A 15,401-nucleotide genomic window follows, 5' to 3' on the forward strand; every position below is an offset into this window, starting at 1 on the left:
GCTCTTCTGAAGAAAGACTGGAGCCAAAGATCACATTTATCTCAGTGTGGCTGAGTCAAACCCAAACTCTTGGATATATTGAGTTAGAACTCTGCACACTGATTAATTTTCCAGAGATCTTTCCAAGAGAAGTAACATGGACTCTTACAATTCTCTCTGCCCCTGTTACTTCCTGGCATGGAAACTGTGGGATGAGGGGCAAAGTCTTGGGGCCAAACTGCCATCCAGATTTTGTGCAGGGTGGAGAGTGGTCAGGTGAAGCAGGTATAGCACATGAAGAGGTATCTGGTGAGTAGGAGGCCCTCCAAGTTGGGAGGGAGCTGTAATAGTGTGGGAAGCCCTGTAATTGGCTGCTACCTTATATCAACAAGCAGCAGCCAATCTAATGTCCTCCAGAAGTTAATTTTCGACTTGGAAATTGAGTTTCTCTCCTTGCCTAATCTATTCAGCCTATCCAGGGATTATGTTAATCAGTCCACCATATGAGCCAGTGGGTGGGAGACTTGAATTACCCTATAACCCTGGGTCTTAACACTGTTACTAAGTTACCTGCTGATGTCTCAGAACCCAACTCCCTCCTCCCCCAGTACCCTATGTATTCGTTATTCTTTGTTTGACTCTGATCTTTGATCAGAATCTGATATTGTCACGAATTTTCACGTCTCTTGTCTATTCTAATCCACAATATGTCTCTAGCATCTATGTTAACTCACCCACAAGCTGGGACACCATACAAACACTGGGAAACTCCAGGGTGGAGAAGAACTGATTCTAGTTTGAGGCTGCAGCAGCAGGAGGGTATGGAAAAGCCACTCAGTGGCAGGAGATCCTGGATGTTGCTGGGGGAGAACAAGGCCAGTGGATTTATTGCCATTCTTTATTACATGAGGCCTGTTCTCAGCAATGTCAAGATAGCATTAGTCTCAGCAGATTTATCTGTCAGTGCTGCATTGGAAAAAAGCATTCTAGGGTGGCGAAATTATGGATCAAGTCTTGTGTTCCTATGGTATGTTGAATGGTCTCATCAGGTCCCTGAACAACATCAGAGCATAGGGCATGTGGGACACTTGGGACTTGGGATACCAGAGGAGGATTGAAGAGGACGAGGTGTCTGAAACTCAGAGTCGACTCCTGGATGCTAGAAGAGGTGCAGAGCCCAGGAAATGCCTTCATTCACTCACTGTCAGCCCCACCTCCTCCCAGATTCAATGACAAATCACAGCACTGCAAGGCTAATCATTTATTGAACAGGTCAAGAAAGATCTTATTTGTATACAGTTTCCATAGCTATGGGAATCAAGAGAAATCTAGAGGGAAAGCTTTGCTTCTTGGCGAATTGATCCTCGGCGATTAAGGAAGATCTGAGATGCAGGGGTGACACTTCCATATGTGAGCATGATGGTTCTCAGGCCGCTGAACTTGCATGAGGTGGCATAGAGTTGGGAAGAGATGCTGCAGAGTCCAGACAGGGAAGCACTCACTAGCACTAAAGAAGCAAAGGACAAAGAGAGCATAGAAACCACAGTGAACCCTTCTGGGATTGATTTGAGGACAAAGAGAAATTCTGATAGAAAGGAAAATGGTAACAATCTCATCTTGCACTCTACTCATGTTACTTATCAGAATAGAGAAAGAAGTAAGTCACTTTCTTTTGTTACTAATGTCATCTGAACCTTCCCTCAACTGAATCTGTGTTAAAGAGAAAGGAAGTAATTAAGAGTCCTAGGATTCTTTCTATAATCTTAGCATAAGAAGTTTTTGAAGAATGTTTGATAAACTAAGGAACAATGAAAAAGCCATAGATAGTTTTATTAAATACTTATTTTATGAAAGTTGCTAAGGCTTTCATATACATTCTCTAAATGAAGCCCCATGAAAACTCAGATGTAGGAGACAGATGAGGAAGCTCAGAGCACAAAGAGAAGGTCGACAGCTCCATTCCCAGATGAGAAATCATGGGTGTGCAGAGTTCAAAGGAAGACATTTTAGACATACACCAGCCTATGTGGAAATTGATCCACGACACAGATTCACATACATTTATGTCTGAGTTTCATGTGCAGTGTTCTATTTCCCTCTTTGTGTTTCACATTGGGTCATAATGATTTTAAGCATGTTATCCATCTCTGAGGCATTTTCCTGTACATTACAGCCCCTCAATAACTCTAATGTACACAGCGTAGTGACAATGGGCCTTGATTCTAGGTCCTCCATCTCAAAACTTCAAACTCAAAGCTTCATTACAAACTTATTTGTGTTGGGCGCAAACCCCCACTGCACTTGGAAGGCCCTGGCACCTGGTCCATACCCTCCTCGCCAGGGTCAGAGGTCACCAACCTGGAGGCTTACGTTACTTTTCACCTCTGGCCTGGAGACAGCGATCTGCAGGGATAGAAGAGAACACACTCAGACAGCAGCTCCAGGTTCTTTATCCAAGAGAAACCAAATGAGTCTTCAGGTGGGGACACAGGGGACAGATTTCCCTCCCCTGGCTCTCTCCCTTCTGTGACATGGCATAGAGGAAAAGAAAGCCCAAGAGCTGAACTTACCAACCGTAGTCATGTCTATTATGTTTCCCTCACGAATTCCATTTTTATGACAAAAGTGCTCAAACCTTCTCTTGATTTCTCCACTCACATCTGGTTCTCGGGCTGTGAGAAGAGTGACGGTGACTGCTGAGTCTTGTGTATTAATTGTCAAAGTGAATGAAAGAGCAGGGCTGCAGAGGGGCAGGCAAAGAGTTGGTGACAGCTGGGTGCTCAGACAGATGTCATGGAGGTAGGATACCACCTGTCCAAAACTGACCTCAGCAAGGGATCAGTGAGATCTCTCTCTCTACCTCTTCCTCTCTCCCCATCTCTCTCTTTCTCTATCTCTCTCTGTCTTTCTCTCTCTCTTTCTACCTCTCTCTCTTTTCGTTCTTTCTCTCTCTCTCTTTCTTTCTTTCTTTCTTTCTTTCTTTCTTTCTTTTTTTCTTGTTTCAGAAAGGATCTCACAACGTAGTTCATCCTGGCCTTGAAGTCACTATCTAGCCCTGGTAGGACTCTTGGTGAGCCTCTTGCTTCAGTCTGTAAGTGCTGGGATTATAGGCATGTACGAGCAAACGCTGTCTGAGAGATTTCATCACCTTCCCATCACCAAAACTGAGGGATTTCCAAAGGCATGTGTCTGTCTTCAGTGAGAAAGAGACCAGAATAAAGTTCGAATGACCATTTTGGGTTCCTTCCTTCATTTTCTCTCCCCATCACAGAAGTGTGAGCAGAAAAATACTCTACCATAGAGCTGCAGCAGTAGAAAGCTTCCCTCAGCCTTGAAATTCCAGAGTTCAAGTATAACATAGTTTGTATAGTCTGTATCAAGTATGCGAAAGACATTGTATCCTTCATCTGTGGAGGAAACAGAATTCAGCTCTAAACTTCTGTTCACAGGAGGAAATGGAAATGCTTCATATGTTCTATCCACAAAACAAATTCAAGAGCATAGTCTGAAGAGATGAAAATGAAGACATCAAATGCCTTCCTTCCATTTGCAGCCCCTGGACTTTGCGAAATGACTGATGTCTAAGAAAGGAGTCTGAGAGCATCAACACTAGGACAGAAACACTGCAAGAGCCCGAACCACCTCTTCTCATCTTCTGTGACACTGAGCCACTGCCCTCAGCCTCTGTCAGTGATGCATCGCTGTGCTCTGTAAAAGTGTCCTGGCCTTACATATGAGGTGCCACTTCCTGAGAAATGCACCCAGACGAGATGACAGGAAATGAGAACCTGTCTCAGCAGTTTGCTTTGTTTGTTGTTTCTGTTTTTGCTTTTGTTACAGAAGGTACCTATGACCACATAGCATCTTTATCTGATGGTGCTATGTGCTGGGTCCTGGGTTTTGCAAATACACATGAGTGTCTCTCAAATTCAGTGTATCGGTTATGAAATGACTCATACTTTATTACTAAAATAAACATTATTCAGCAATTAATGAAAACAGAAAAGACTGGGGTGTAGGCAGTTCTTTACAGATAGGAATATAACATAGAAAGTTATAATTTTTAGTGTACTTACATTCATCAGTATATACACCTTCTGCTACTCTGTTGGAAGTGACATTGAATTGCTTACATTCTCCACTTGCACTGTAAAAGAGGATGAATGGATGCTCAGGAGGTATCGCTGAGACCAGCTCCATGCCCCGTACTTCAGCCATAATTCAGTTTCTGATTCTACTCAGCTTTAAAATGTTGTTGTTGTTGCTGCTGTTGTGGGACAGAGTCTTGCTGTGTAGTTCAGGCAGGCCTTGAGCTCACTGTGTGCTTACGTTGGCCTCATACTTGCAGCCATTCCCTTGCCTCAGCCTCCTACATGCTAGCAGTACAGGCATGAACCCTCATGCCTGGCTTTGAACTTTTCCTTGCAGTTACCTAAAAGCTTCTTGTTTCCATTATTTGACTCAATTTGACACTCTAAGAACAACGTCAACAGCCGCTTCCCATCATTACTTCCACCAGTTCTCCCCTCGGTTACTTACTCTCTACTGTAGCCATTTTTTCTAGGTCACTGATGGTAAAACGGTGGCACAAACGTTGTTCGTCTTAGACTCAGATGTTTATGTATGAGTTGCTTTCTCTAAACTAAAATCTCAGCCATCAGGTTTAATGCAGGGTTTGTACTTTGCAATGAATACAAGGTTTTAGGTTGCATTTGGCACAATCATCTCTAAAAGGCTTGCCTCACTGACTGGGCCATTAGCTGAGTGCTCACCATTTGCCAGGTTCTCAAAATAAATGCTTTACATGCAATGCCTGGCATGCTGCTAACTGAAAACCACAAAGGAGAATTGTTATCATTGCCTATTACCCAAGGAAAAGTGATAGTACACAATTATGGGGCTCCTTGGCAAACTAGTAAAAGAGAGATTCAGTTTAAGGCAAATGAATCTAAACTCCATGCTGTTAACCTATGCTATGTTGGGATATTAATTATGACTATGGCAGCTCTCTGTTCTCTGCCTTCTCTAGGACCCAATAAATTTATTTCTATAACCAGCTCTTTACTCTTAAACTGGAAAATTCTCAAGTCCATCAACTAGTCCTCAGGGTTAGTATTAGAAGAGGGGCTCTGACTCTGGATAGAGGCTCAGAACCTGTGTGTGTACGCATGCACTTGTCTATGTGTGCACATATTGTTGTGTGTGAATATGTGCTTGGCTAGGTATGAGGTCATGCCCTGGCCTGTATTTTATCTTTTACACCTAAAAAAGGTCACACTTACTGTGTCCAGTATGTAAAGAATGAGGCGGAGTCATCCACTGGTTCAATGCTTTGTATAAACACCCTCATGATACCACCTTCCTCTATTGCCTCCCTTTTGTCAGAGGCCTCTTCAATAGTATACCAATTCCCTGAAATCTGCAATGAATAAGTGAGATGGTTAGGTCAGAAGACAGGAGGGAGATACCACACTGAGAGCTTCGCATTGAACTCTGGTGCATGGGCAGCACTCATAATGGGCAGCACTCTACCTCATAATATGAATTTGAAGTTAAAACTGGGAGTAATTTGTACAACATTGGGACCCTTCCCCCTGTCCCTGCTGTGAGGTGGAGGTCCTAAGATCCGTGGTATTTTCATATGCTGCAGTTTCTCTTAGTTGAAGGTCTGAAACCACTCCTTTTGTCTCTTTAAGAGCTTCTGCCTCCCTTAGAACCCAGCTGCCTTCAGACTCTCCAAACCACCACTCAAAGTCCCAGTTGCCATGCTCTGTGACTCTACCTTTTCCAAGTCAAAGTTGCCTCTCACAGCCTCATCGCCTTCCCCTTGGGTGCACAACAGCATCAGCCCCAGACACAGCAGCTGCAGCTTCATCTTGGCAGGGGATAAAATGTCTCCCACAGCTGCCTGGATGAGCCTTTCCCCAGCAGTGGATCTCTCCTTAGCTCCTTTGGCTTTATATTCATTCTGCGTCCAGCTTGGTGGTTTATGGATTTCTACCGTTTCTCTTTCCTCTCTGTGAAACAGTTTTTCATTCACTGTTGTGAGGCTAACTATTGTTTAGACCTTTAGAAACTTGGCAAATACAACCTCTTTAAATGTGTTCAGTGACCTTACATTTCTCAAAGCACATTCACAAAATAAATAGCAAGTGCAATAAAGTTCTGGCAGGTGAAAACAGATCTAACTGTGGATCTGATTTGGAACTGAGAAGCCAATTATGTGTGACAGGAATTTGTATAACTATAGAAAGTTTGTGGAACTAGTTTCATGACTTACCTAGAGTATAGAATTAATTCAGCTATTCGCCTTCCAAAATCCTAAGAAATAAGGTATCTCTGTTGAAATACTGCTACTGAGTAGAACAATCAGAAAATACTGAAATAGTTTTTAAAATAATATCTTCAAAGTAAGGTGACTGATCTTCAGTGAATTTTAATTTCTTTGCTATTCTCTGAAATTCAGTCATTAAAGCCTTCCCTGTAAGATAAGAAATAAACAAGTACTAATCACCATGCATTAGTGCATTCTAGGGGCCCATAAAGAACAGGAGAACAAGGCATCATTCCCTTTCATCAATAACCTTCAATGAGGTAGGAAAATACCTTATATACTGAATTCTGTAAGTGTCTAAAATGACCCAGCTGAGTGGTACCAAGTTCAGACTACAGTAAGTGGGGCAATGCATGGCATCATGTAGAAAGAGCTTCAAGGCACAGGCACTGAAATCACGCAGACCTAGGCTTCATTGCCATATCTGTCATTTTGAAGCCATGAGGACAGGTTTTAATCTAATTATACCCGTATATGAGACAGTTGTAGAAATTTAGTGGAGCAGAGTAGAAAAACCTTTGCACAGCTGAAGGGCCTCACAGAATGCTTCATACTCAAAGTGAGACTTGCAGTAGGGTCTTGAATGTCAGGGGAGGGAATGGAGATGTGGAAATCATGGGGAGACAGCACTGCAGGAGTGAGCAATACTGTACATTAGGATCTTTCAGTGCCAGCCTGACTGTTGAAACTATGGTTCATTCCTGATTTAGGTTAATGGATGCTGCAACCAGAAAAAAGTTGATGTTATGGGAGGAGGTGAGCACAAAGCACTGAGTCTACCAACTGTGATTTTCTATCTGTGGCCTACTAAGCAGTCATCCCAGCCCTCTGTGTGATCATTCCTAGTTCTTGCTCAAACAATTTGCTCATCAGTGGAATTTTGACACCATTTTCACTCCAGGTATTGGAGATGAATACAGGGTTTTCTGGCCCTGAGGTGGAAACACTGAGCTTGAAAAATGGTGGCAAAGTTTATTATTCTCTCCAAGAACTCATGACAGCCTGAGAGGCACCAAGTTTTCAAAATGAATCCACTGTTCCTGGGTTATGATTTAGAGGGGAGAGTTGACTCCCTGTGCCACACACGCCAATTCCAGATCACCTCATAATCTTACAGGGCCCCACTGTAACTTTCTGCTTTGATTTTTTTTCCCTATGAGAAAGCCAATCCCTTATGAAAGTGGAAAGGACCTTCTTGTTCGTCTTGATGCTTACACAGCACCCAATATATAATATAGCCTTAGAAATGTTGGTCCAGTAAATTCTTATTTATTTGTAAATCATATTTAAAATCACTAGGGATTCTTGTTAGTAGTAGAAATCTACAAGGTCCTTTTGTAATTGGGAACATTACGCTTGGTTAGTGTTGATCATATTCCTAATTTGCATTACTGGACCACAGGAGTAGAGGGAGAGGATAATACTGAAATCTATGATCAGAAGGCCACTTTTTGGATTATCTTCTCTTGTAAACCCTGAATTGACTATTCTATACTCATTTGAAGCCAAATTCATTTTTTGTAGACAAATTAAGCACTGCCAGGACAGCCTATAAACCCTGCAAGAGCAATGGCAAAGCTGGAAAAACATCCAAGAGTTGTGAAGCTCTTCAAGAAGGGGAATGGGAAAAGAAATTCCAGGCCCTCCCTCCCCAAAAGGCAATGCTAAAGTAATATTCACTCAGGAGTGGCACTTTACCTTACAGGAATATTTCCTTCATAAATATCCAGTGCTGCATTTACATATGTGGGATAGGAGCTGTGGATTAATGATTGAAAATACTCTTACAGGTTATAGATGATCAGTAAATATTATAGTCACACAAACTATTGACTTTATTATTTGGGAGCGATATGGGATAGGATGAACTTCCCTTCTTGAAAAAGCAAGAAGAAAGAAGAGGAGGCAAAGGAGGGAAAGAAGAGAGAGGGCAAATGTGGTGGCAGCAAAAGGAGAAGGTTAGAAAAAATAGGAGGAAAAGGAGGAGGACAAGAAAGCAGAGGAGCAGAAGGAGAAAGGAGGAGGCGGGAGACATTGCCAAATGTTAACATTTCCCAGATTTTATGGGAATACATGAAAATAATGTTCAGCCCATAGAAGTTGACTTGGCCAGTCTAGGGCCATACCACCGTGAAAGCACCCGACCTCGTCTGATCTCAGAAGCTAAGCAGGGTCGGGCCTGGTTGATACTTGGATGGGAGACATCGACTTGGCCATCCATCTGTAGGGAGAACATCCATTATGTAATGCAAGAAATACAGGGTACAGCATTTGTCTATAGAAGAATTCTGCATGTGGTGCAGTAATTTACTTCAGACAATGCTACTAAAAGATATTTCCAAAACATGATTCTACTTATTTCGACTGCTATTCTCTAATGCCTGCTTTGTAATGGATGTGTATCAGGTACTAAAGAGATAAAGAAGAGAGGATTGAATGATCAAGATACTCTTTCCAGTGTGGGCTAACAGAAAACATTCTATTAGACAGGAAGTGGAAAACATTACGTAGGAAACAGAGAAGTGAATACACGTTGGAAAGCGAACTTACAGGAGAAGAGAGAAAATGTGATTTGGCCTAATTAAAGACTACCCACCTGATTCCTGGTACACAGCCAGAAAAATGTTTCCTCTCTAAGCGAGAACCTCTCTACCTAAGGAATAGAAATTCACAAGGTGACGGCAGAAGACAAGATAACTTCAGCGGACTCTAGTTCTTGTACTTAAACAATAGGGAGGAAGTTGGAGCTCTTCCAGCTTTTCTTAGAAGCAAATACTCTGTGCTTCTTAATGCTACAAAGGAGTAGTACTTGAACCATTCTGCCAGCCTACATGCTCCAGTAAAGCAGATGCGTTCGCTTCTACTTTGGGAAGGTCAAGACTCTGATCGTTTAGTCTCAGCACAATAGTAGCAATGACCCAAATCTGTCACCACCCTAGAGAGCTGGTCTTTTGAAGATCTCTTCCATGGGTCCAACTGAGTGTGGCTCTCGCTCTTGAGAACACTCCAGGGATGAATTCCAGAATGTATGGAGTTATAGGTGCATCACATAAAATGCCATAAATATATACAATTTTTACCAGTTCATTAGTGATTTCTCAAAGACCACAAAAACTGTCCTCCAGACCTGAGTTGCCCATACCCCTTAAAATTTCTCAAACATTTATGAGCATACCATTGACAGCAGACTCCAAACTGTTATACTATCAGTAAAGTTACATGAAGTAGTTTTACATTTCAGGCCTGAGACTTCAAAAAATTTGAAACTGGAAATAAAAAAAGGAAAAACTGAGAGAAAGAAACAAAGAGAAAGAACATAAAAGGACATTTTGTCAAAGTCAGATTTGCTGAAGGAACTCCAATCATAGAATTATGGGTGTGTTCACTCACAAACATAGTGTTAATGGATATATATAGATAGTTGTAACCTATATTTTAACAAAAACCTCATAACTGTCCCCGGAGGCAAGAGAAACATCAAAGGTAACTCTAAGAGCAGAACAGGATGTTTGCCCAATAAAAACTTGCTTGTTAGCCCCACCTGAACCTTGTTCTTCCCAAGACGCCACAATCCTGTTCTGTAGGGCACCGCAAACCCCACCCCGTTGCATTGTGAGACCAGCAGCTGTTTGAAGTTTTACAGGATAAGAACCTTGCCCTTTAGTTTTTAGACATGCAGTCTTCCATATTGGATACAGGCCTGTGCTTTAATAAATAATTTTTGTTTCCAAATTATTTTCTCTGGCCCCTTCATACCTCAGGAAGCAGGGGGACCACCACATTTGGGGGCTCATCCGGGCTAGAATAACAGCCCACCAACTCAACTTGTAAGGAGTGATTGCTAATAGTAACTAGTAGAAGCTCCCCTTTGATTTCATTGTTTAGAAGGGTACGCCCTCAACCTTGAGAGGTTGGATCCTTGTTGGGAGTCCTTGGTCACTTTTGGAGCCTCTTGACTCATTTGGATCTTGGACCCCAGCAGGGCTGCCCTCCAATTTGATATTGGAATTTGAAGGGAAGCCTCCAGCATGTTTTGCCAGGGAAAGGTTGTTCTAATTTTTACTGGTGGTTTTGTTTTGTGTCTTTGTGTAGTCCTGTTTTGTCTCGTGATTTTTGTTCTAATTTTCCCTTCCAGGACACTTGGGCCTGAGAGATTACATGTGCTTTTGGTCACTCTGAGGGTGCTGACAGTTAAACCCCAGGAGACCCTCAGACCATGCAAAGAAAATCCTAGGTTTTGTGATTCTCTCCATATTGTTCTGTTTCTTCTTGTATTTGCTAACCTTTTCTCTTGATTTCCTCCTCTGACAAGAAAACCACAGCAAGCAACAATGGGTCAGTCTGGAGCAAAAACTGCTCCCACACCCCTTAGTCTTGTCTTTAAAGAATTTCAGAGATGGGCTGAGGGTTATGGGGAGCCTATTTTCAAAGGAAGACTAATGATTTTTGCTTTTCAGGAGTGGCCTATAGGCACAAATGGCATCTGTCCCCCCCATGGAACCTTTTACATGGGCACCGCCCAGGCTCTCCACCAGTATGTGTTTGGGCCCCTTCTCACCAATACCAAATTGTTTACTTTTGTAAGACTGGTGTCGCAAGGAAGACTCCAAGGGCCTCGCTTTCGTGTAAGAACAAAGGGGTTTTTATTATTCCGTGTACACGGGGTCCTCCAAACAGGTAAAAACTGAGAACCGTGAGTTGGGGCAAGGCTGGTGTTTTTAAGGGGGAAAAACTGCAATGTAAGCATTTATTACAGAAGCCAATCATTACAGTTAGTGCGGAGCGGTGGGCATCTTATCTATCTGCTATTGGTCAGTTCATAAGGGGTGACCAGCGGGTCAGAGTTAATTAACTGCCTTTGTTCTGCACAAATTATCTTTAAGACACCTGGTTTCTGTAGGCCTGTGTCTGACATATTTTACAACCCTGATTAGCGTAATGGCAGGCTCTATCTCTGAGTTCCCTGGCACAGAACATCCCAAGAACATCACAGCCACAAATGTTTGGTTTTTTTTTTTTTTCCTTCAGGGCTGAGTTAGGACTGAGTCACAAGGCCCAGTGCTGTTTCTAGCTGAGAAACAGCATCTTGTTTTTAACCTTTAAATTTCTGGTTCTTCACTTTCAGATTTGGATAGATCTCAACTATAATTCTCCACCATGGATTCCTTATTCCCCACGAGTGGAGGTGGTGGCAACATGGAAAACAAAACCAAAATCACCTGTGTCCAGCTCCCAACACTCCACTCCACTTTTAACATCAGCAGAGGAGTCCCTGGAAGACGTCCTCCTCCCTCCCCCATGTTCCTCTCCTAGAGACCCCTCACCCAACACCTACCCCATCCTCCCAATCCACATCGGACCCAAAGCTGACCCCAGCCAAATTCACCTGACTCCACCACAGAGGCATCACCACGCTGCCCTCTGGGAGGCTCCCGACCCCCAGGAACCAGGGCAATGGATTTTTGTCCATACTCCCTTTTCCACTTCCGATCTGTATCGGGGAAGGGCCAAAACAACCCATTCTCCAAGGATCCCAAAAACACATGTGGAGGTAGGAAGGCTTTGACCCAATATAGGCAACTGTTTCTAGCAGCACTCCACTGAGCAGCGAAGAATCTGTCCAAGATGTTAGAGGTAAGACAATTAGCTGATGAGTCCCCTTCTGCACTCTTGGAGTGCCTCCTAGAGGCCTACAGACTCTATACTCCTACTCATCTGGTCACGCATGAGAACGCAAGGGCTATGAATATTGCGTTTGTGTCTCAGTCAGCCCCAGATATTAGACAGAAAATAAGAAACTGGAGGGATTTGAGGGGATGCCCCTAAGTCAGCAATAGACATAGCACATAGGCTATTTGACAATAGAGACAGCTGGCAAGAGGCAAACAATAAGAAGATCCTACAGGTATTAGAGCTGCTGTGCAGAAAAAGAAGCTAAACAGAAACAAAAAGAAAAGACAGATGAGAAAGACAAAAAGCAGGCCCCACTTGAAAAGAACCAATGCGCCTGTTGTAAAGAAATAGGGCATTGGTGAATGGACTGACCTAAGTTAAAGGCAAAAATGGAAAGGGAGGCTCAGACTCTGATGAGCCAACAGTGAGGGCGTCTGAGCTCAGATGCCCTCCCTGAGCCCCAAATAAACTTGCAAGTTGGGGAAAAACCAATAAATTTCCTGGTGGACACAGGCACAAATTTTTCTGTTCTAACTCACCCGTTGGGAACTCTGACTGACAACAAAGTAAATATGTTTGGCGCCACCGGAAGGCGAAAATCATACCTGAAGGTGGTGGTACAGTTACCTCACTCTGGGAAAAAGACCACTATGCATGAATTTCTATGGGTTTCAGAATAACCCAATCCACTGCTAGGAAGACACCTTCTTCATAAGTTAAATATCCACTTGAGTTTTCAGGCAGAGACCCCACAACTCATTCTGGGAACAACACCTGGGGAACAAATCAAGGTACTTACCTTCTTTCCTGAAGGGAAAATCATCTCCTGCTGGGAGATGATCCCACTCCAGAGACTTGTAGAGATCTCTTGCAGGCTTGGCAAGCAGAGATACAGGAGTCTGGGCTGAAAATAACCACCCTGGTGTGGCAATAAATCAAATTCCTCTGGTCATAAAGTTGTTGCCCTAGATGTCTGCTATCCGCCTTAGACAATATCCAAGAAGTTTACAGGCCCATCAAGGAATTGCAAAACATATTGCTATATTAAAAGATAATAAGATTCTTGTATCTTGCATCTTGTACCTTGTACATTGTACCTTCAAGGGAGAGATCTCCCTGTAATACAACATTGGTTCCAGTCCAGAAATCGGGGACCCAAGATTACTGGCCAGTGCAAGACCTCTGGGAAGTCATGAGGCAAGTGGTTACTTTGAATCCGACTGTTCCTAATCCCTACAACCTGCTGCACCTTTTGAGCCCAGAGTATATCTGGTACTCAGTATTGGACCTAAAAGATGCTTTCTTCACCCACCCAATGGCTCCGCTAGGTCAAACAATTTGTGCTTTTGAATGGACTCATCCTAGGGACTGCCGTAACTCAACAGTAGACTTGGACGCGTTTACCACAAGGTTTTAAAGATGCTCCCACATTATTTGATAAGACCTTAGCTAGGAACCAGATAGGGCATCAAGAAGATCACCCAGAGGTCATACTTTTGCAATATCTTAATGACTTTTTAGAGGCTGTTAAAACCTTTGAGGATTGCAAGGAAGCAACCAAGGCCCTGTTAATAACTTTAAATGGTTTGGGATACAAGGTCTCAGCAAAAAAAGGCAAGATACTCCAGCTGACAGTGACTTACCTGGCATATCAATTAAAAGGCAGAAAAAGGACCCTTTCAAATACAAGGGTTTGAGGACTGGGGATTTAGCCCAGCGACATAAGCGCCTTCCTTGCAAGTGTGTGGTCGTGAGTTCAATCTCTGGTACCGATAAAAATTTAAAAGACAAAAAATAAATGAACAAATAAATAAATATAACACAAGGGTTCAAACGATTCTATAGTTACTGGCACCAAGAACCAAAAAGCAAGTCCGTGACTTTCTTGGTGCAGTTGGATATGGTAGACTCTGGATATTAAACTTTGCAGATATAGCCCAGCCACTATATGACTCTTCAAAAGGCCAAAGGCAGGGCCCACTGGAATGCACAGACATGCAAGAGACAGCCTTCCAACAGTTGAGGCAGGCCTTAGAGGATGCCCCCGCACTAGGACGCCCTAACATAAACAAGCCATTTTTCTTGTATGTGGATGAGCTGAGAGGGATTGCAAAGGGAGTAATAAGCCAGGAACTGAGGCCCTGGCAGAGACCAATGGCCGATCTCTCTAAGGAAAGGAAACTCAAAACTTCACCTTTGGCCAGAAGGTCACTGTGATAAACTCTCACTCGCTTGAGACTCTTATCTGGGCTCCTCCAGGTCAGTGGCTATTGAATGCGAGGATAATGCATTACCAAGCACTGCTTTTAGATCTTGAATCTGTTGTTTCAAGTTCTCAGTGCCCCTGAATCCAGCCATACCGCTGCCCAATGAGTATCCATCAGCCCTATACCATGATTGCTCCATCTTGATTGACAGCTGCCAGAGCCTTCAATCTGACCTGACCGACATACCTCTACAAGGGGAACCACCATTCTTCTCAGCAGCTACATGTAGCAAGGTAACGAGTTGCAGGGGCGGCTGTGTCCTCCGAGATTCAAATTTTGTGGGCACAGCGGCTGAACTCTGGCACTTGTGCTCAGTGAGCTGAACTCATCACTTTGACAAAAGTCTTGAAACTGGCTGAAGGTAAGCAGATTAACATCTACACGGATATCAGATATGCTTTTGCTACCACTCATGTACATGGAGCAATTCATCAGGAAAGAGGACTATTGACCTCAGCAGGAGATAAAAGAAAAAATGTCCCCCAAATATTAGACATGCTTGAAGCAATTTGCTTACCTGAGAAAGTGGCCATCATACATTGCAAGGCCCAACAAAAAGGAGTTGATCCCGTTAGCAAGGGAAACAATTTGGCTGATATGGCAGCCAAAGAAGCTGCCATAAAATCAGTGGGGTCTGAAGAAGGGGACATAGAGGAAACCACTCCTACCCTCTTGCTGATGCCTCCAATGTTATCAGAACCTGGGTATACACAAAAGGACCTCCACATGGCCACCCAACTCCAGGCAAAGCCAGACATTCCAGGAGGCTGCTATCAGTTACCAGATGAGAGAATCTTGCTGCCTGAAGTCCTCAGAGGGACACTCATTCAGCAAGCTCATCAGTCCACTCATTTGGGAGGATCAAAATTAGCTGTGCTCTTTTGGGACTGATTCTTTATACCCCAGCTATCCAAATTGACAGCGGCTGCCAGTTCGAGATGTCCTCTTGAATGTCAACTACTTAACTCTAAATGATAGCTCCACATGGAAACTACTTGTTTTCAGGGAACTTCCCCAGGAGAACACCTTGAAATCGACTTTACTAAAATAAAGAAGCCGAGTCTCCACAGACACAAATACCTACTAGTGATGGTCGACACCTTCACTGGGTGGGTGGAGGCATTTACCACCAGGTCAGAATCAGCTCT

At 43.3% G+C, this 15,401-nt stretch overlaps 1 protein-coding gene across 1 annotated transcript; it reads right to left on the reverse strand.

Moving 5' to 3' along the window:
• Window positions 1–1,225: 1,225 nt before the first annotated feature.
• On the reverse strand, window positions 1,226–5,936 carry LOC106026224 (allergen Fel d 4-like). The gene is made up of 7 exons (XM_013145864.3): window positions 5,762–5,936; window positions 5,262–5,398; window positions 4,056–4,126; window positions 3,276–3,386; window positions 2,550–2,651; window positions 2,338–2,382; window positions 1,226–1,486 (listed from the first exon to the last, which is right to left on the reverse strand). The coding sequence occupies exons 1-6, from the start codon at window positions 5,852–5,854 to the stop codon at window positions 2,351–2,353; spliced, it is 546 nt and encodes a 181-aa protein (XP_013001318.2). The 5' UTR covers window positions 5,855–5,936; the 3' UTR covers window positions 1,226–1,486; window positions 2,338–2,350.
• Between the last annotated feature and the right edge of the window lie 9,465 nt (window positions 5,937–15,401).

The sequence above is a fragment of the Cavia porcellus genome, unplaced genomic scaffold, assembly GCF_034190915.1.
Source record: "Cavia porcellus strain 051 isolate PalLab524CR breed Dunkin Hartley unplaced genomic scaffold, mCavPor4.1 scaffold_1, whole genome shotgun sequence".
NCBI classification, from domain to species: Eukaryota; Metazoa; Chordata; class Mammalia; order Rodentia; family Caviidae; genus Cavia; species Cavia porcellus.